Source organism: Callionymus lyra, chromosome 10 (genome assembly GCF_982586985.1).
Source record: "Callionymus lyra chromosome 10, fCalLyr1.hap1.1, whole genome shotgun sequence".
Classification (NCBI taxonomy): Eukaryota; Metazoa; Chordata; class Actinopteri; order Syngnathiformes; family Callionymidae; genus Callionymus; species Callionymus lyra.
Genome location: NC_141827.1, coordinates 3,287,657 through 3,310,152, shown reverse-complemented (window position 1 = coordinate 3,310,152; position 22,496 = coordinate 3,287,657). Strand labels below are relative to the sequence as shown.

The 22,496-nt window shown below is 39.0% G+C and overlaps 1 protein-coding gene across 6 annotated transcripts in view; it reads left to right on the top strand.

The window, feature by feature from the left end:
• The window catches only part of itpr1b (inositol 1,4,5-trisphosphate receptor, type 1b), an 86,272-nt gene that overhangs the window by 46,676 nt on the left and 17,100 nt on the right, over nucleotides 1-22,496 (top strand). For all 6 annotated transcript variants that reach the window (XR_015712946.1, XR_015712947.1, XM_087801651.1 and 3 more), the window contains 9 exons: nucleotides 8,308-8,491; nucleotides 10,148-10,404; nucleotides 10,890-11,090; nucleotides 11,487-11,597; nucleotides 12,318-12,413; nucleotides 12,480-12,614; nucleotides 12,830-12,937; nucleotides 13,834-14,065; nucleotides 18,867-18,989. Coding sequence is in view for 4 of the 6 variants with exons in the window: in XM_087801651.1 (XP_087657777.1) it covers nucleotides 8,308-8,491; nucleotides 10,148-10,404; nucleotides 10,890-11,090; nucleotides 11,487-11,597; nucleotides 12,318-12,413; nucleotides 12,480-12,614; nucleotides 12,830-12,937; nucleotides 13,834-14,065; nucleotides 18,867-18,989 (1,447 nt within the window). In the remaining 2 variants the exon portion in view is untranslated. The remainder of the gene's footprint in view (nucleotides 1-8,307; nucleotides 8,492-10,147; nucleotides 10,405-10,889; nucleotides 11,091-11,486; nucleotides 11,598-12,317; nucleotides 12,414-12,479; nucleotides 12,615-12,829; nucleotides 12,938-13,833; nucleotides 14,066-18,866; nucleotides 18,990-22,496) is intronic.

The following is a 22,496-nucleotide window of genomic DNA, read 5'->3' as shown; positions in this document are numbered from 1 at the left end:
CTGATTATTATTCAAACTTTTTATTAAAGAATCTTAGTAAATAATTAATTAGTATTCAAACTTATTATTAAAGAATCTTAGTAAATAACTGATTATTATTCAAACTTATTATTAAAGTATCTTAGTAAATAATTAATTAGTATTCAAACTTATTATTAAAGAATCTTAGTAAATAACTAATTCATATTCAAACTAATTAGTAAAGAATCTTAGTAAAGCTCAGCACTTCGTGACTAATGAACCCTCGATGTGTCTTTGTTCATGTCTAACAAAATAATAATCATTTAGTCATTTAACCTCAGGTGTAAATAAACTTCAAATACTGTTCAATTAAAAATCAGCTCCAAATATAAATGAATTTGAAATCATGTTGTTCCTTTTATTTGAACGTCTTTAACGTCTAAAGGTTTATTTTCTGCAAACATTTCTCCGACTCTTTGACCCGAGCTAATGAAGCAGGTCATGGACCCGCGAGTGACCTCAGTGACCTCGGTGACCTCAGTGACCCCAGACTACAGAGCAGCAGGTTCCACAACATTGTTGTTCCAAAGACGTCCATATAGACGTTTATATCGTCACAATATTCTGTGAATTTAACTTTTCAAAGGTTGAGTTTTAATTTTTTTAATAATTGAGTTCAATCATTTGTTTATTGATGACTTTTTTGTGTCCGTTTTTTAACCAATGAATTAGAAAATGTCATTATTTTTAAAATGAATACATTTGTTTAGTTTATAGTATTTATATTTACTGAACTTCAAAGGCTCTGGATGATTAAATATTGATTATGAAAGTGTTGGAAATGATTGAACAAAAATTAAAGTCAACCTTTCCTTATAAAACTTAATTAATAACTGAAAAGAAGAATTCTTCTTCTTCTTCTTCTTCTTCAATCCATGACCTGCTTCATTAGCTCGGGTCAAAGAGTCGGAGAAATGTTTGCAGAAAATAAACCTTTAGACATTAAAGACGTTCAAATAAAAGAAACAACATGATTTAAAATTCATTTATATTTTGAGCCGATTTTAAATTTATAATTAATAATTTTAAATAAAGGTTTCGAGCGGTGAACCCAGTGTTGACACAATGGAGGCCCGACTGTGAGGCACCCCCTGCTGTGAGGGGACCCCCTGCTGTGAGGGACCCCCTGCTGTGAGGGGACCCCCTGCTGTGAGGGACCCCCTGCTGTGAGGGACCCCCTGCTGTGAGGGACCCCCTGCTGTGAGGACCGTCCTCGCGCGGCGCTGTCGTACGCCTCAGACGGACAAACGTGTCTCCGGGTCTCACTGAAGCTCCGCCTCCAGTCACGCCGCGAACAGGTGCCTCCCTCTTACTCAACAGTCTTTTCGTGGCACGTTGCTCGCTCGCCCGGAGCAGCATCGGTTTCCAGGGTCACCTTACAGCCTCCGGGAAGACTTTAAAAAGCCCGAGACGTGTTTTTCTGGGGATCAGAATCCCAACTGGTTCATTGCCACCAGTCTAAACTTAGTTCTGCGCTAGAATAGAACGAAGGAGGCATCATTTCTCCGCTGGTTTCCCGTCAGCGGCCACGAGCGTATCGGCCTCGGACTCAGAAGGTTCTGGTCCAGTCACGGCTGCAGACCCGTCAGTCACGGGCTGGAAGGCGGGCCGTCGTGGTCTCGCTGTAAACAGTTCTTGCATAACGGACTTGCGGCGAGGCCAGTGAAGCAGGGGATGATGGGAGAGGATGTCATCACTTCCTGCCACAGCTGGAGTCCAACCATCGACCCTCAAGTCTCTGAATCCTCCTCCAACACAGATCTGTGCGATGGTGTTTCTGGCACAAGAATCCCACGTGAGACGGTGACACGTGCAGGTCCAGACCAGACCAGACGGTTCTTTGTCTCTTGTTATCTCGACACTTACTTCGATACAAAGAACAACATGTGGTCGAGTCCCAGGGAGAGTCGGAGCAGAACCAACGACACCAGTGTATTGTGTGGAGGGAGAGAGAGAGGGAGGAAGAGAGAGAGGGGGGGGGTGAGGGAGAGAGAGAGAGAGGGGGAGAGAAGGAGAGAGAGAGGGGGAGAGAAGGAGAGAGAGAGGGGGAGAGAAGGAGAGAGAGAGAGGGGGGGTGAGGGAGAGAGAGAGAGAGGGGGAGAGAAGGAGAGAGAGAGGGGGAGAGAAGGAGAGAGAGAGAGGGAGAGAGAGAGAGAGAGGGGGGGTGAGGGAGAGAGAGAGAGAGGGGGAGAGAAGGAGAGAGAGAGGGGGAGAGAAGGAGAGAGAGAGAGGGAGAGAGAGAGAGAGAGGGGGGTGAGGGAGAGAGAGAGAGAGGGGGAGAGAAGGAGAGAGAGAGGGGGAGAGAAGGAGAGAGAGAGAGAGAGAGAGGGGGGAGTGAGGGAGAGAGAGAGAGGTGGAGAGAGAGAGAGGGGGTGAGGGAGAGAGAGGGGGGGTGAGGGAGAGAGAGAGAGGGGGAGAGAGAGAGAGAAGGAGAGAGAAAGAGGGGGAGAGAGAGGGAGAAGGAGAGAGAGGGAGAGAAGGAGAGAGAGGGAGAGAGAGAGGGAGAAGGAGAGAGAGAGGGAGAAGGAGAGAGAGAGAGGGAGAGAAGGAGAGAGAGAAGGAGAGAGAGAGAGGGAGAGAAGATGATCCTCAAAACATCTTTAGAAAGAATGTAAATGTCACGTTGTGTCTTCCAGTTATAAACAAATAAATTGTATCTAATATATATTTTAGTTAAAAAAAATGCTTTTTTAATTTAAAGTAAGTAATAATTATAATATGTATTAAATATATGTAATAATTATATATCTATATATATATAGTTTGATGTGGATGTTCACATGTTGACCTCTAAAGATGTGTTTATTATTAAATAATGAACAGATATGATCATGTCAACGATTATACAGAGTTTTCTTGTAAAAATACGTTTTCAAGCAAAAAGTAAAGTAAAAAAAGTTGAACAAAGAATTGATTACAAGTCATAACGTTAATGGTAACAAGAGGCAGTCGTCGGATTCAAAGCGTATGAATCGTAAACTCATACAAACATCAGTCAAAAGAATCATTTTATTTTCATCATCAGTGACCAATAATCGAATGTTTCCTTATATGGTCACATGTTCCTCTGATGACTTTATAAGAACTTGAGTAACTTCCTAGAATTGAGTGGTTAAAAAAAAATGATTTAGGGAACAAACCAGAGCGACTTTATTTCTGTACGATAAACTTCATATCAACGTCACCGTCTGTAGTTTCTGACGCTTCATTAGTTGTTATTATTATGTTATTGTTATTATTATGTTATTTAAATGACGCTTCATTAATTGTTATTATTATGTTGTTTAGATGACGCTTCATTAATTGTTATTATTATGTTATTTAAATGACGCTTCATTAATTGTTATTATGTTATTTAAATGACGCTTCATTAATTGTTATTATTATGTTATTTAAATGACGCTTCATTAATTGTTATTATGTTATTGTTATTATTATGTTATTTAAATGACGCTTCATTAATTGTTATTATTATGTTATTTAAATGACGCTTCATTAATTGTTATTATGTTATTGTTATTATTATGTTATTTAAATGATGCTACATTAATTGTTGTTATGTTATTTAAATGACGCTACATTAATTATTATTGTTATTTAAATGACGCTTCATTAATTGTTATTATGGTATTGTTATTATTATGTTATTTAAATGACGCTACATTAATTGTTATTATTATGTTATTTAAATGACGCTTCATTAATTGTTATTATGTTATTTAAATGACGCTTCATTAATTGTTATTATTATGTTATTTAAATGACGCTTCATTAATTGTTATTATTATGTTATTTAAATGACGCTACATTAATTGTTATTATGTTTTTTAAATGACGCTACATTAATTGTTATTATGTTATTTAAATGACGCTTCATTAATTGTTATTATGTTATTGTTATTATTATGTTATTTAAATGACGCTACATTAATTGTTATTATTATGTTATTTAAATGACGCTTCATTAATTGTTATTATGTTATTTAAATGACGCTACATTAATTGTTATTATGTTATTGTTATTATTATGTTATTTAAATTACGCTTCATTAATTGTTATTATGTTATTGTTATTATTATGTTATTTAAATGACGCTACATTAATTGTTATTATGTTATTGTTATTATTATGTTATTTAAATGACGCTACATTAATTGTTATTATTATGTTATTTAGATGACGCTTCATTAATTGTTATTATTACAGTTTGTATGTTATTTAGATGACGCTTCATTAATTGTTATTACAGTTTGTATGTTATTTAAATGACGCTTCATTAATTGTTATTATTACAGTTTGTATGTTATTTAAATGACGCTTCATTAATTGTTATTATTACAGTGTGTATGTTATTTAAATGACGCTTCATTATTTGTTATTGTTATGTTATTTAAATGACGCTTCATTATTTGTTATTGTTATGTTATTTAAATGACGCTTCATTAATTGTTATTATTATGTTATTGTTATTATTATGTTATTTAAATGACGCTTCATTAATTGTTATTATTATGTTATTTAAATGACGCTTCATTAATTGTTATTATTATGTTATTTAAGTGACGCTACATTAATTGTTATTATTATGTTATTTAAATGACGCTACATTAATTGTTATTATTATGTTATTTAAATGACGCTTCATTAATTGTTATTATGTTATTTAAATGACGCTACATTAATTGTTATTATGTTATTGTTATTATTATGTTATTTAAATGACGCTTCATTAATTGTTATTATGTTATTGTTATTATTATGTTATTTAAATGACGCTACATTAATTGTTATTATGTTATTGTTATTATTATGTTATTTAAATGACGCTTCATTAATTGTTATTATGTTATTGTTATTATTATGTTATTTAAATGACGCTTCATTAATTGTTATTATGTTATTGTTATTATTATGTTATTTAAATGACGCTACATTAATTGTTATTATGTTATTGTTATTATTATGTTATTTAAATGACGCTTCATTAATTGTTATTATGTTATTGTTATTATTATGTTATTTAAATGACGCTACATTAATTGTTATTATGTTATTTAATGACGCTTCATTAATTGTTATTATGTTATTTAAATGACGCTACATTAATTGTTATTATGTTATTGTTATTATTATGTTATTTAAATTACGCTTCATTAATTGTTATTATGTTATTGTTATTATTATGTTATTTAAATGACGCTACATTAATTGTTATTATGTTATTGTTATTATTATGTTATTTAAATGACGCTACATTAATTGTTATTATGTTATTGTTATTATTATGTTATTTAGATGACGCTTCATTAATTGTTATTACAGTTTGTATGTTATTTAAATGACGCTTCATTAATTGTTATTATTACAGTTTGTATGTTATTTAAATGACGCTTCATTAATTGTTATTATTACAGTGTGTATGTTATTTAAATGACGCTTCATTATTTGTTATTGTTATGTTATTTAAATGACGCTTCATTAATTGTTATTATTATGTTATTGTTATTATTATGTTATTTAAATGACGCTTCATTAATTGTTTTTATTATGTTATTTAAATGACGCTTCATTAATTGTTATTATTATGTTATTTAAGTGACGCTACATTAATTGTTATTATTATGTTATTTAAATGACGCTACATTAATTGTTATTATTATGTTATTTAAATGACGCTTCATTAATTGTTATTATTATGTTATTTAAATGACGCTACATTAATTGTTATTATGTTATTGTTATTATTATGTTATTTAAATGACGCTTCATTAATTGTTATTATGTTATTGTTATTATTATGTTATTTAAATGACGCTTCATTAATTGTTATTATTATGTTATTTAAATGACGCTTCATTAATTGTTATTATTATGTTATTTAAATGACGCTACATTAATTGTTATTATGTTATTGTTATTATTATGTTATTTAAATGACGCTTCATTAATTGTTATTATGTTATTGTTATTATTATGTTATTTAAATGACGCTTCATTAATTGTTATTATTATGTTATTTAAATGACGCTTCATTAATTGTTATTATTATGTTATTTAAATGACGCTACATTAATTGTTATTATTATGTTATTTAAATGACGCTTCATTAATTGTTATTATGTTATTGTTATTATTATGTTATTTAAATGACGCTACATTAATTGTTATTATGTTATTGTTATTATTATGTTATTTAAATGACGCTTCATTAATTGTTTTTATTATCAATATTTAAATGATGCTTCATCGGAACATACTTATAGCTTTTATGACCAGATTAAAACATTTTGTTCAAATAATAGTGTTGCACATGTTTCATGATGACAAAGAAGAAAACGGAGAATAAGTCAATATTTTTGTTGATAAAATGAAAGTGACATCGGCTCGTTATATAAACCTTTGTTTAAAGAAAGTTGACAAAATGATCGTCAAGCAAGAGAAATGTTTTGTTCATTTCTGTGATCCGTCATCTGCACAAAGTGTTCTTAACACTGGTTGTTGTTGTTTGTGAATTAAATGAATTGTGTTCTGGTCACAAGTTGTTTTTTAATTGAATTATAATCTCGTCAAACTTCTGTCCTGCGGCTGTTGACTCTGAGACGTCGTTACATAACAGATGTTGACGTTTGAAGGAAGAACACCTTGATCGCATTCTTGGTTCCGTCAGGTGATCTCGGTGTTTCTCGCTCCTCGCTCACGTGCCTCACACGCTCTGAAGCAACATCTCCTGGCACCAGATAGTCGAGTTTCCCGCTCTGGGCTCGACTCCCTCGGTCTGGCTGACGTAACGAGTCGCGGTGTCTTCACTGGAACCACTCGGCTGATTGCGGCTCTTACATAAGGAGGGATTGTGGAGGGAAATAGGACATAAGAGCCTTGTGTGGGAAAACAACAGGTCCAGAACAAGTCAGTCAGTGTCACATGCAGAGCTCGTGTCGACTTCCTCTTCTCCTGACACTTCAGATCTTAGTCATTAACTGTTGTGGTCAGAAGATCAGCAGATCCACCAACGGTCCTTCAGCTCAAAGTTCAACGTCCACTTGTTACAACATCTGTACATTTAACCACATTCGTGTTGGTGTTGCAATTCAACTTCCCGCCTATAGATGGCAGCAGTCGTTGTCCTCCGCACCTTAAGAAAGAATGATGACTGAGGACAAGAGGATACAGTTAACTTTAGCAGCTTTTAAAGCTGATGTTCGGACATATTTTGGTTTGAAAACAAATAAAAGTAGTTACGACTTCGTAAAGAGTCTTGTGGTCTGTAAATACTACAACACCAGAGTCAAGTACTGGACAATACTACACATATATAGTTGTTACTACAGTATCACAACACCAGAGTCAAGTACTCGACAATAATACACATATATACTTGTTACTACACTATCACAACACCAGAGTCAAGTACTGGACAATACTACACATATATACTTGTTACTACAGTATCACAACACCAGAGTCAAGTACTCGACAATAATACACATATATACTTGTTACTACACTATCACAACACCAGAGTCAAGTACTGGACAATACTACACATATATACTTGTTACTACACTATCACAACACCAGAGTCAAGTACTGGACAATACTACACATATATACTTGTTACTACACTATCACAACACTATAGTCAAGTACTGGACAATACTACACATATATACTTGTTACTACACTATCACAACACCAGAGTCAAGTACTGGACAATACTACACATATATACTTGTTACTACACTATCACAACACCAGAGTCAAGTACTGGACAATACTACACATATATACTTGTTACTACACTATCACAACACTAGAGTCAAGTACTGGACAATACTACACATATAGTCTTGTTACTACAGTATCACTATATATCTCTATATATCGTTGTATCGTGATACGTATCAATACACTCTTGACAAACACTATTTTCCAAAGACACTTTTTTCATTGTTATTTGTGTCAAAAGAAGAATAAAAGCATAATTTCTCATTTGAAGTGATTGGAATAAAATATTATACGTCTAATATTCATCTGATACTGAATATAAATATGATAAATAAGTATAATTTCTCCTGAACATGAAGTCTCTCTGGAATGAACATGTTGGAACAAGTTTGAACATTTAAATTCAGTTGTTGTTGTAAAACATTTTGATTAAAAACTGCATATTTAACCTTCATTTTCAATCATTGATGGTCAGACTGTGGAGACTCATCCTAAACTTGTTCATCACATTCAACGGATGTCTTTCCAAGACGTCTCACCTTGTTGTCCCTACTTTCCAGCGCTCCTTCCTCCAACGCCTGACGAGCGACAACAAGTCTGAGAAATTCTTCAAGGTGTTTTACGAGCGGATGAAGCTGGCGCAGCAGGAGATCAAAGCCACGGTGTCGGTGAACACCAGCGACCTGGGCAGCAAGAAGAAGGACGAGGAGCCGCCGGACAAAGACACTCCGGCGCGAAAGAAAGGTTGTTGTTGTTCCTGATGAGGATCTGTTCGTTCTTCTTAATGTTTGACGTCTTAGTTGTCATTGTTTTAATGACACGGATAACATGGATATTAATAGATGTATATAATAGAGGTCGTTACGTCCTCCGCATCTTAAGAAAGAATGATGACTGAGGACAAGAGGATACAGTGACCTTCAGCAGCTTTTATAGCTGATATATTTTGGTTTGAAAACAAATGAAAGTAGTTACAACTTCGTCAAGAGTCATGTGGTCTGTAAATACTACAACACCAGAGTCAAGTACTGGACAATACTACACATATATACTTGTTACTACACTATCACAACACCAGAGTCAAGTACTGGACAATACTACACGTATATACTTGTTACTACACTATCACAACACCAGAGTCAAGTACTCGACAATACTACACATATATACTTGTTACTACACTATCACAACACCAGAGTCAAGTACTGGACAATACTACACATATATACTTGTTACTACACTATCACAACACCAGAGTCAAGTACTGGACAATACTACACGTATATACTTGTTACTACACTATCACAACACCAGAGTCAAGTACTGGACAATACTACACATATATACTTGTTACTACACTATCACAACACCAAAGTCAAGTACTCGACAATAATACACATATATACTTGTTACTACACTATCACAACACTAGAGTCAAGTACTCGACAATAATACACACATATACTTGTTACTACACTATAACAACACCAGAGACAAGTACTGGACAATACTACACATATATACTTGTTACTACACTATCACAACACCAGAGTCAAGTACTCGACAATAATACACATATATACCTGTTACTACACTATCACAACACCAGAGTCAAGTACTGGACAATACTACACATATATACTTGTTACTACACTATCACAACACCAGAGTCAAGTACTGGACAATACTACACATATATACTTGTTACTACACTATCACAACACCAGAGTCAAGTACTGGACAATACTACACATATATACTTGTTACTACACTATCACAACACCAGAGTCAAGTACTCGACAATAATACACATATATACCTGTTACTACACTATCACAACACCAGAGTCAAGTACTGGACAATACTACACATATATACTTGTTACTACACTATCACAACATCAGAGTCAAGTACTGGACAATACTACACATATATACTTGTTACTACACTATCACAACACCAGAGTCAAGTACTCGACAATAATACACATATATACTTGTTACTACACTATCACAACACTACACATATATACTTGTTACTACACTATCACATCACTGCACATATATACTTGTTACTACACTATCACAACACCAGAGTCAAGTACTGGACAATAATACACATATATATACTTGTTACTACACTATCAAAACACTACAAATATATACTTGTTACTGCACTATCACAACACCAGAGTCAAGTACTGGACAATACTACACTTATATAGTTGTTACTACACTATCAATAATATATTCTAAAATATTATATACATTTTTTCTAATTATTCCAAAAGAAAAGACAAAGAAACGACCATACAATTTTTTTTAATATATATAATAAAAAAAGGATGATTTAAGATCTAAACTCACTTATGATTTTCTATACATTTTCTTCCGCGGACAGTCAAAGACATGCCGGTGGTCGCCGTGGTGACGGAGGAGGTGAAGGAGCAGCTGCTGGAAGCCACCGCCGTCACCAAGAAGGCTTTCACGACGTACCGGCGCGAGGCGGAGGCTGAGGAGCATCAGGCCGACGGCGTCGCCGTGCCGACGGCCGACAAGAGCCAGGAGGAAGGCGAGATGAGCGTCATCATCACCATCATGCAGCCCATCCTGCGCCTCATGCAGCTGCTGTGTGAGAACCACAACCGAGACCTGCAGGTGTGTGTGTGCGTGCACAACACTAGCATAGAAATGATTGAATAATTAGAGATTATATTTTAAATAATGATCTTAAAAATCATTTTCATCACAAAAATGCATTTAATAAATGGCAAAGGTGCAAACACACACATTTTCCAAAATAAATTTGTGCATCTTTTTGTCTGAGTTTGTTTTTGCACTTTCGTCACGAGTTATTAGAATTTCTTCAAGGTTTTTTAAAACTCTACGAAGAGACAGAGAAATGAAACTGGTTTAAATCGGGATCTGTTGCAGAAGGACTCGTCCGGTGTGTCTGGTTTCGAAATGAGGATTTGATCCAAGTTTGTAAATAGATTTGACTTTTTCTATCATGGAGGTCAAGGGTCACCACATGTTTTTCTAGAACGATCATTGTAAAAGAACAAGGTGGTTTAAAGGTCCAGTGTTGGGTCGGTTCTGATATGATCTGCTTCTTTTAAGATGGTCTCATCTTGTTCCTCCAGAACTTTCTGAGGAACCAGAACAACAAGAACAACTACAACCTGGTGTGCGAGACGCTTCAGTTCCTGGACTGCATCTGTGGAAGCACCACCGGGGGTCTGGGGCTCCTGGGGCTCTACATCAACGAGAAGAACGTGGGGCTCATCAACCAGACGGTGGAAAGTCTCACCGAGTACTGCCAAGGTCCCTGTCACGAGAACCAGGTGACGTTTAACTTGACCCTTGACCTTTTTTTTTTTAAGCTATAATTGAACGCTAGCTCCGGCACTTGGACTGTAGGAACCTGGAGATGCGTTGACCAGTGTGGCCCCAGAACCAGAGAGCTGGAGGCCCCTCAGAACGATCACTCATCAACCATCAGTGAGATTAAAACATCTAGTTTCTTCAGGTTTAAACCAGAATAATGAGTAATAGTTATTAGTAAAGATGTTTCCAGACCAGGGTCACAAAGAACTTTAACAATCAAATCAACACACAGTTAAAATATAAACTTTAAAAGATCAACATAAAACAAACACAAGAGTCTCAGAGAATCAGAAAAAAGCTCAAATAAAAGTGTTTAGATGTTTCTTGAGGCAGTAACTGTGTTGATCTTCCAGAATTGTATCGCAACACATGAATGCAACGGCATCGACATCATCATCGCACTGATCCTGAACGACATCAACCCTCTCGGAAAGAAGAGGATGGATCTGGTCCTGGAGCTCAAGGTACGACCTTTAGTGATCCTAGCTGCTCACACTGATGACTGAAGGTCACGCGTCGCGATGACTGAAGGTCACTTGACGTGATGGCTGAAGGTCACTCAACGTGACGACTGAAGGTCACTCGACGTGATGACTGAAGGTCGCTCGACGTGATGGCTGAAGGTCACGCGTCGCGATGACTGAAGGTCACTTGACGTGATGGCTGAAGGTCACTCGACGTGACGACTGAAGGTCACTCAACGTGACGACTGAAGGTCACTCGACGTGACGACTGAAGGTCCGGCGTCGTGACGACTGAAGGTCACGCGTTGTGACGACTGAAGGTCACTTGACGTGATGACCGAAGGTCACTTGACGTGATGACCGAAGTTCACTTGTCATGACGTCTGAAGGTCACTTGTCATGACGTCTGAAGGTCACTTGTCATGACGTCTGAAGGTCACTTGATGTGATGACCGAAGGTCACTGTACGTGACGACCGAAGGTCACTGTACGTGACGACTGAAGGTCAATAGTCGTGACAACTGAAGGTCACTCGTCATGACGTCTGAAGGTCACTCGACATGACGACTGAAGGTCACTCGACATGACGACTGAAGGTCACTCGACGTGACGTCTGAAGGTCACTCGACGTGACGTCTGAAGGTCACTCGTCGTGACGTCTGAAGGTCACTCGTCGTGACGTCTGAAGGTCACTCATCTATAACAAGCTGTTTTTGTCAGAACAACGCCTCCAAGCTTCTTCTCGCCATCATGGAGAGCCGCCATGACAGTGAGAACGCTGAGCGGATACTTTACAACATGAGGCCAAAGGAGCTGGTGAGTGTGACGTGGTTTGACCGGAGATAACAAGTATTGACCTGATGCTGCCGGTGTCTCTGGCAGGTGGAGGTGATTAAAAAAGCCTTCATGCAAGGTGAGGTGGAGGTGGAGGAGCCACAGGAGGGCGAAGAGGAAGAGGAGGAGCACTCGGCTTCTCCACGCAACGTTGGTCATAACATCTACATCTTGGCTCATCAGGTTCGTCAAACACCGTTTGATTGACAGCTACACAGACACGCCCGTCACTGTCGTGTTGTGGATGAAAAAAAATTCCAAGCGTGAATTCAGGTTCTTCAGCACACATGCTTTAATCCACACGCGGGATCTTCTAGCTGAGCGAGCAGAACATCGAGCAGAGAATAATAACATCCTGTGCCAAGAATGTTCCTGATCCTCCTTCGCTCGTGTTGCAGTTGGCTCGACACAACAAGGAGCTGCAGGCCATGCTGAAGCCGGGCGGCACGTATGGAGAAGGAGACGAAGCCCTGGAGTTCTACGCCAAACACACGGCTCAGATCGAGGTCAGATCAGCAGGAACGTGTGGAATGTTGATCCGTCTTTGTCTCACCGTACAAAGAATTTCATGATCGATGGTTCCATCGATATCTTGTAGGTCGTGTTGTGTTTTACTAAATCTAACCAGTTATTACAATATATGTATATTAACCTAATATAACCTGGACAACACTAGTACATATAAAAAATATTAAAACATAATTTACTTTCAAAGACTTAACTAAAAGATAAACTAATAAACTAAGTTATATATAGAGTTGAATGAGTTATTAATGATAAAAAAAACAAGTATTATTATATATACAAGTAGTATAGTTTATAGTTTGTGATTGAAAATTGTTAAACGTTCCAGATGTTTTCGGTTCAGCATTTTTCACCATCATCAAATATAATAATATCAATTAAAATAAAAATATTTGAAAATGTTTATTACATGTTTAACATTGGGAAAAAAATTAAAGTTCGTCATAAGAAAAATCAACTAAAATGACTTTGAATATTTAATTTGTATCTATATTTAATATAAATAATGTAAAAATAGTATTAATTTACTTTATTTAAGGCTTTTTTCATCATTTTTACATACAAACCAACTGTAAATGACTTTATCAAGTTAGATTAAGAGTTGAACTTTATCTGTGGGTCAAGGTGACCCGAAGGCCTGAAAACAAATGTGTTTGTGGTATCCCTTGTGTTGTCTCAACCACAGCATATATATTCTTTGGAAGCCAGGGAGTTTGATGACCTTTGACCCAGAGACAACACAAGGATAAAAATGTTTTTAGTTTAGAAAAACACATGTGGCTCCGGAGCTGCAGCAACCATGTATTTGTCAGGACTTTGAAATAATATTTCAAATATAAAATACAACCAGAATGAAAACTGTAACTTTCTGGAGCAGATCGTTCGTCTGGATCGCACCATGGAGCAGATCGTGTTCCCCGTCCCCAACATCTGCGAGTTCCTCACACACGAGTCCAAGCTGCGCGTCTACTACACCACGGAGAGAGACGAGCAGGGCAGCAAGATCAACGACTTCTTCCTGCGCTCCGAGGACCTCTTCAACGAGATGAACTGGCAGAAGAAGCTGCGAGGAACTCAGGAGGCCGCGGGGAACAACAACGCCGTCGCCTGTACGTACTTCCTGTTGTGTGTCACTGCCCACACACACGCACACACGCACCCGCACACACGCACACATGCACACACACACACACACACACACACGCACACCCTTCAGTTTTAACTGGACCACATGATTTTCCCAAACACTTCTCTAGAAAACATGAATCAACGCCACGGAGACACAAAACACCCACATAAACGCACACGTTTGTGCTTCTCCTTCAAATGACTGCAGTGAAAAAACGTTTAAACATTAAAGATCAAACTGACCTCAGTTTGATCTTTAATGTTTGTTTGATCATTTCAACTGATCACAGTCGCAATATAAACTGGAAACTATAAAAAAAAAAAGAATATCAAAAAGTTATTAATAAATAGAAACATGTTTTTTTAAATGGTCTCACTGGTGGTTTACTCTAGGTTTACTCCAGGTTTACTTTAGGTTTACTCTAGGTTTACTCCAGGTTTACTTTAGGTGTACTCTAGGTTTACTCCAGGTTTACGTTAGGTTTACTTTAGGTTTACTCTAGGTTTACTCCAGGTTTACTTTAGGTTTACTCTAGGTTTACTCCAGGTTTACTTTAGGTTTACTTTAGGTTTACTCTAGGTTTACTCCAGGTTTACTTTAGGTGTACTCTAGGTTTACTCCAGGTTTACTTTTGGTGTACTCTAGGTTTACTCCAGGTTTACTTTAGGTTTACTCTAGGTTTACTCCAGGTTTACTTTAGGTTTACTCTAGGTTTACTCCAGGTTTACTTTAGGTGTACTCTAGGTTTACTTTAGGTGTACTCTAGGTTTACTTTTGGTGTACTCTAGGTTTACTCCAGGTTTACTTTAGGTTTACTCTAGGTTTACTCCAGGTTTACTTTAGGTGTACTCTAGGTTTACTTTAGGTTTACTCTAGGTTTACTTTTGGTGTACTCTAGGTTTACTCCAGGTTTACTTTAGGTGTACTCTAGGTTTACTTTAGGTTTACTCTAGGTTTACTCCAGGTTTACTTTAGGTATACTCTAGGTTTACTTTAGGTTTACTCTAGGTTTACTCTAGGTTTACTTTAGGTTTACTTTAGGTGTACTCTAGGTTTACTTTTGGTGTACTCTAGGTTTACTCCAGGTTTACTTTAGGTTTACTCTAGGTTTACTCCAGGTTTACTTTAGGTGTACTCTAGGTTTACTTTAGGTGTACTCTAGGTTTACTTTTGGTGTACTCTAGGTTTACTCCAGGTTTACTTTAGGTTTACTCTAGGTTTACTCCAGGTTTACTTTAGGTGTACTCTAGGTTTACTTTAGGTTTACTCTAGGTTTACTTTTGGTGTACTCTAGGTTTACTCCAGGTTTACTTTAGGTGTACTCTAGGTTTACTTTAGGTTTACTCTAGGTTTACTCCAGGTTTACTTTAGGTATACTCTAGGTTTACTTTAGGTTTACTCTAGGTTTACTCTAGGTTTACTTTAGGTTTACTTTAGGTGTACTCTAGGTTTACTTTTGGTGTACTCTAGGTTTACTCCAGGTTTACTTTAGGTTTACTCTAGGTTTACTCCAGGTTTACTTTAGGTGTACTCTAGGTTTACTTTAGGTTTACTCTAGGTTTACTCTAGGTTTACATTTCAAAAGTCGTTTTTAAATAAAGTTGCTCTTGAATCCGTCACGATGAACTCGAGTTACTGAGTCGTCGTGGCTGAGAGTTGGATCAGTAGCTCGGTGCTCGTTTAGTAAATTGTGCAATTTTTTTTTTTTTTTATATTTTAGTTTTGTTTCAATGTACATATAAGCTCTAATTCAAAACTCATCTGCAGTATTTTTGACTCGATTCAAAACTTCCTGAAGTTCGACCACAACTACACACTTGAAGGAACAGGAAGCAGGAGTCGAGTCGTTTCTCAACTTCGTGTCAGACTTGAAATAGAAAAACACAATCGTGAAGTTTGCAGGTGGAAGATTTTACTGTTTGTCTTTGTTGTTTCTCACTTGTCGAACAGTTGTGTGTTGGTTGTGTGTGTGTTTATAAAAAGAAGTGCGTCGTGCTGGAGATGAACTGTGAACAGTTGTGAAGATGATGCGTGTGTTGACGTTGGCAGGAACTTCCCAACCGTCTTGGATGACGTCTGGCGTTTGATGTCACGGATGATTGACTGATGTGAAGGTGATTGATGTCATGAGAGTGAAAGTGTTGTTTGATGAAGGTCAAGAGATGTTACTGAAAGATGGAGCCTCTGAGAAGGAAAAGACAATCTTATCTATTTTTCTTTAATCCATGTTCTTTATCTTTAGACTTAGATTGTATCATCTTGTTCTTTATCTTTAGACTTAGATTGTATCATCTTGTTCTTTATCTTTAGACTTAGATTGTATTATCTTGTTCTTTCTTTTAGACATTGATTGTATCATCTTGTTCTTTATCTTTAGACTTAGATTGTATCATCTTGTTCTTTATCTTTAGACTTAGATTGTATCATCTTGTTCTTTATCTTTAGACTTAGATTGTATTATCTTGTTCTTTCTTTTAGACATTGATTGTATCATCTTGTTCGTTCTCTTTATTTCTCTTTGTTCTTGTTCTTGTTTTATTTTGATTTATTCTTTATGAAAAATTGCTGTATTTGCTGTGGCTAATTGGAAAAAAACAATTTCAATCAATAAAGCTCTACCTAAACTAACAATAATCAAGAATTACGACCTTCAAACCTTCATTAGCTGTCACTCAGAGTCGTGTCACTCACATGTGGACCTTTCTTGTCTGTTCTTGCTGTGTGTGAAGAGGGTTTGAATCCCGAGATGAGAACGATTTGATTGATTGATCGTGGTTTGAGATGGTGTTTGTATCGTATCGTCCACCTGAAGCTCCACCTGAAGCTCCACCTGAGGCTCCACCTGAGGCTCCACCTGAGGCTCCACCTGAGGCTCCACCTGAAGCTCCACCTGAAGCTCCACCTGAAGCTCCACCTGAGGCTCCACCTGAAGCTCCACCTGAAGCTCCACCTGAGGCTCCACCTCTAAGGCTCCACCTGAGGCTCCACCTGAAGCTCCACCTGAGGCTCCACCTGAAGCTCCACCTGAGGCTCCACCTCTAAGGCTCCACCTGAGGCTCCACCTGAGGCTCCACCTGAGGCTCCACCTGAGGCTCTACCTCTGAGGCTCCACCTCTGAGGCTCCACCTGAAGCTCCACCTGAGGCTCCACCTCTGAGGCTCCACCTGAAGCTCCACCTGAAGCTCCACCTGAGGCTCCACCTGAGGCTCCACCTCTAAGGCTCCACCTGAGGCTCCACCTGAGGCTCTACCTCTGAGGCTCCACCTGAGGCTCCACCTGAGGCTCCACCTGAGGCTCCACCTCTAAGGCTCCACCTCTAAGGCTCCACCTGAGGCTCCACCTGAGGCTCCACCTGAGGCTCCACCTGAGGCTCCACCTGAGGCTCCACCTGAGGCTCCACCTCTAAGGCTCCACCTGAGGCTCCACCTCTAAGGCTTCACCTGAGGCTCCACCTCTAAGGCTTCACCTGAGGCTCCACCTCTGAGGCTCCACCTGGAGCTCCACCTGAGGCTCCACCTCTGAAGCTCCACCGAGGCTCCACCTCTGAAGCTCCACCGAGGCTCCACCTGAGGCTCCACCTGAGGCTCCACCTCTGAGGCTCCACCTGAGGCTCCACCTCTGAGGCTCCACCTGAAGCTCCACCTGAGGCTCCACCTGAAGCTCCACCTCTGAAGCTCCACCTGAGACTCCACCTGAGGCTCCACCTGAAGCTCCACCTGAGGCTCCACCTGAGGCTCCACCTGAGGCTCCACCTGAAGCTCCACCTGAGGCTCCACCTCTGAGGCTCCACCTGAAGCTCCACCTGAGGCTCCACCTGAAGCTCCACCTGAGGCTCCACCTGAGGCTCCACCTGAAGCTCCACCTGAGGCTCCACCTGAAGCTCCACCTGAGGCTCCACCTGAGGCTCCACCTCTAAGGCTCCACCTGAGGCTCCACCTGAAGCTCCACCTCTGAGGCTCCACCTGAGGCTCCACCTGAGAGTGGAAGTAAAGTAAAGGAAGTAAACAGTGAAAAGCAAATGTTTTTTCAAGGTTATAAAAAGAGGTTAGCGTGGGCAGGATGTGACATCATAAGGCGGGAATGGCCCGGACTCATCACAGCTGAGGAGAAAATAGTTCCGCTGGTTCAAAACCACACTTCCTGGAATGACTGCTCAAAGTTCCCCACCCACAGTTTTAATAAACAGTCTGGAAATAGCCGTGACCACTGATCTGCTGAGAGACGAGTGTGAAGTCACATGACCACCAGATCGTGAAGAGACTTCTTTGTGTCTTTGAGCGGAACTGTAAGAAAAGTGTGTAGTTCCAGTGAACGCGTGTGTGTCCGTCATTACAGAAGTTTATGAAGTATATTGATCAATATATCTTAGTTCGTGCAGTTCAATAACAAATATTTGTCCAAAATAAATACATACATTTTCAGAGACTAAAGTTTGAATTCAGGGTCAGATCATAGACCCCAAAATTATATTGATTTATTTATATTATATAGTGTTAATACATATTTTTGACCCAAAACTTTTTCAGTAATTTTGTTTATTTTTTATTATTTTTTTAAATATATTTGAATATTTGAATATTCTCTCGATTGATGACAAATAAATCCGTGTCGTCTCGTGTTAAACATAATAACATGTCAACATGATAAACATGTATCGAAGGACGTCACTTAGAAACATGTATTTAAAAGACATGAAAATGAAGGTCCGCCGACAGAAGCTGGACCTTCTGGATCACGACGTGTTGAAGCTCCAGAGTAACGTCTGAACCTTCTCCTCACAGCTCAGCCCATCCTGTACTGGTGCTCCAGGAACATGTCCTTCTGGAGCAGCATCTCCTTCAACCTGGCCGTCCTCATGAACCTGCTCGTGGCCTTCTTCTACCCTCTGGAGGGTTCTCAGGGAGGTGAGTCCGTCGCGTCTCCTCGCGTGTTCCTGACGTCACGCGTGATCTGAACCTTCAAAGCTTGAGAGACGTTCTCTTGTTGATCTCATGCTGGAAGGGTTTCAGTCAAAAGAAGTTGTTTTTAAATAAAGTTGCTTTTGAATCCGTCACGATGGACTCGAGTTACTGAGTCGTCGTGGCCGAGAGTTGGATCAGTAGCTCGGTGCTCGTTCAGTAATGTCTGGACTCGACCAACAGTCAATATTGAATTAAAGAAAATGTATTTTTTAATTATTGGAAGTACAATATTAAAATATGTGTGTACAAACAAAAAAACATAGGTTTACTCCAGGTTTACTTTAGGTGTACTCTAGGTTTAATCCAGGTTTACTCCAGGATTACTTTAGGTTTATTCCAGGTTTACTCCAGGTCTACTCCAGGTTTACTCCAGGTTTACTCCAGGTTTAATTTAGGTTTAATTTAGGTTTACTCCAGGTTTACTTTAGGTTTACTCTAGGTTTACTCCAGGTTTACTTTAGGTTTACTCCAGGTTTACTTTAGGTTTACTCTAGGTTTACTCCAGGTTTACCTTAGGTTTACTTTAGGTTTACTCTAGGTTTACTCCAGGTTTAATCCAGGTTTACTCTAGGTTTACTCCAGGTTTACTCTAGGTTTACTCCAGGTTTACTCCAGGTTTACTCCAGGTTTACTTTAGGTTTACTCTAGGTTTTACTCTAGGTTTACTCCAGGTTTAATCCAGGTTTACTCTAGGTTTTACTCTAGGTTTACTCCAGGTTTACTCCAGGTTTACTTTAGGTTTACTCTAGGTTTACTCCAGGTTTACCTTAGGTTTACTTTAGGTTTACTCTAGGTTTACTCCAGGTTTAATCCAGGTTTACTCTAGGTTTACTCCAGGTTTACTCTAGGTTTACTCCAGGTTTACTCCAGGTTTACTCCAGGTTTACTTTAGGTTTACTCTAGGTTTTACTCTAGGTTTACTCCAGGTTTACTTTAGGTTTACTCTAGGTTTTACTCTAGGTTTACTCCAGGTTTACTCTGGGTTTACATTTCAAAAGTTGTTTTTAAATAAAGTTGCTTTTGAATCCGTCACGATGGACTCGAGTTACTGAGTCGTCGTGGCTGAGAGTTGGATCAGTAGCTCGGTGCTCGTTTAGTAATGTCTGGACTCGACCAACAGTCAATATTGAATTAAAAAAATGTATTTTTTAATTATTGGAAGTAGAATATTAAACTCTGTGTGTACAAACAAAAAAACAAACACAACCTTTCAATATGAATATTTGATTTTGAACAGAGTTAACCTTGAAGACATTAATCAATCGAACAAATCATTTACTTCAGAAAAAACCCTTCAAATGAAAAATTCAACGCTGTGATGTCACTGATGACATCATCACTGATGACATCATCACTGACACGTAAACAATGACGAGTCACGTCGAGTCACAAACGAAGAGATTCTTTGTGGATTGTTCGGACCGTGATGGTTCGGGTCAAACGGCGAGATCGCTTTTGTCCCGACGCGTCCCGTCACAGATAAAAACCTCACATGGTTCCTGGAGGTCAGAGGTCATCAGGGAGCTTAGCAGGTCAATCTTGTAATGGAGTAACTAGAGTAGTCAGGTGACCAGAATCAGAAATAACATTAGTTTCCGTGATCGTTGTTTTGTTTCCTGAAAACTGTTCATTCATTGAAGATTTAGTCACATTTGGTTTTTAGCCAAGATACAAATATTTCTGTCCACAAATAATTTAAATAAAGTTTGAATGTCGTTTAAATAATATACAAATGGATGTTTTTACTTTATTATTCTGGTTATTTTAAGAGTCTCATAATATTTATTTTTCAGAAAGTTTAGATGGAGAACCTGTGCTGGCCTGGGTTTACTCCAGGTTTACTCCAGGTTTACTCCAGGTTTACTCCGTGTGTGTGTTTGTGTGTGCGTGTGTGTGTGTGTGTGTGCGTGTGCGTGTGCGTGTGCGTGTGCGTGTTTGTGTTCGTGTGTGTATAAATGTGCGTGTGTGTGTGTGTGTGTATCCATGTGTGTGTTCTCCAGCTGTTGTCTGCTCTCAGGTCACATCCAAACACTCACGACCATCGCTTAAGACCTGGCTCTGATCCAGGAGTATTTTTAGTTGTTATTTAAAGAGTCATGTGACCACTGGAGTCATTTGACCACTGGAGTCATGTGACCACTGGAGTCATTTGACCACTGGAGTCATGTGACCAGTGGAGTCATGTGACCACTGGAGTCATTTGACCACTGGAGTCATGTGACCACTGGAGTCATGTGACCACTGGAGTCATTTGACCACTGGAGTCATGTGACCACTGGAGTCATGTGACCACTGGAGTCATGTGACCAGTGGAGTCATGTGACCACTGGAGTCATGTGACCACTGGAGTCATTTGACCAGTGGAGTCATGTGACCACTGGAGTCATGTGACCACTGGAGTCATTTGACCACTGGAGTCATGTGACCACTGGAGTCATGTGACCACTGGAGTCATGTGACCACTGGAGTCATGTGACCACTGGAGTCATGTGACACCCTTCAAACTGCAGCATCAGATGATGAAGAAGTTGTCCTGGTCTGGTCTCCTGGATTACGGACTACCTTACTGATCGACCACAGTATGTCAGGCTGAAGGACATCAAGTCTGACACTATGGTGTGCAGTACAGGAGCACCTCAGGGGACAGTACTGGCCCCTCTCCTCTTCACCATCTACACTTCAGACTTCTGCTACAACTCAGAGCTGAGTCTCGTCCAGAAGTATGCTGACGACACTGCCATTGTTGGATGCATCAGGGACAACAGCGAAGATGAGTACAGGAGTCTGATACGTGACTTTGTGGACTGGAGTGAGAGGAACCACTTGCAGCTGAACACCTCAAAAACCAAGGAGCTGGTCTTGGATTTCGGGAGGTCCAGGACAAAGCCACGTCCAGTGTCCATCAGAGGCGACGAGGTGGAGATAGTGGACAACTATAAGTACCTCGGTGTGTGGATGGACAGTAAACTGGACTGGTCCTGCAACACAGACCATGTGTATAAGAAGGTTCAGAGTAGACTGTACTTTCTGAGGAGGCTTCGATCATTTAACATCTGCAAGAAGCTCCTCTGCATGTTCTACCAGTCTGTGGTGGCCAGTGTCCTGTTCTATGCTGTGGTGTGTTGGGGTGGAAATGTGTCCAAGAGGAGTGTCAACAGGTTGGACAGGTTGATCAGGAGGGCTGGTTCTGTGGTTGGAATGAAGCTGGACTCACTGGTGACAGTTGCTGAGAGGATATCATTGAACAAACTACTGTCCATCATGGATGATGACAGTCATCCTCTGAACACTGTCATCAGTGAGCAGAGAAGCAGAATGAGTGCACGAATGCTCCTACCCAGGTGCAAAACAAATAGACGCAGGGACTCATTCATCCCTCGGGCTATTAAATTGTACAATTCTGAGTTCGGGGGCAGGAGTGGAGTGAAAGTATCTGGATGTTCTGTTCCA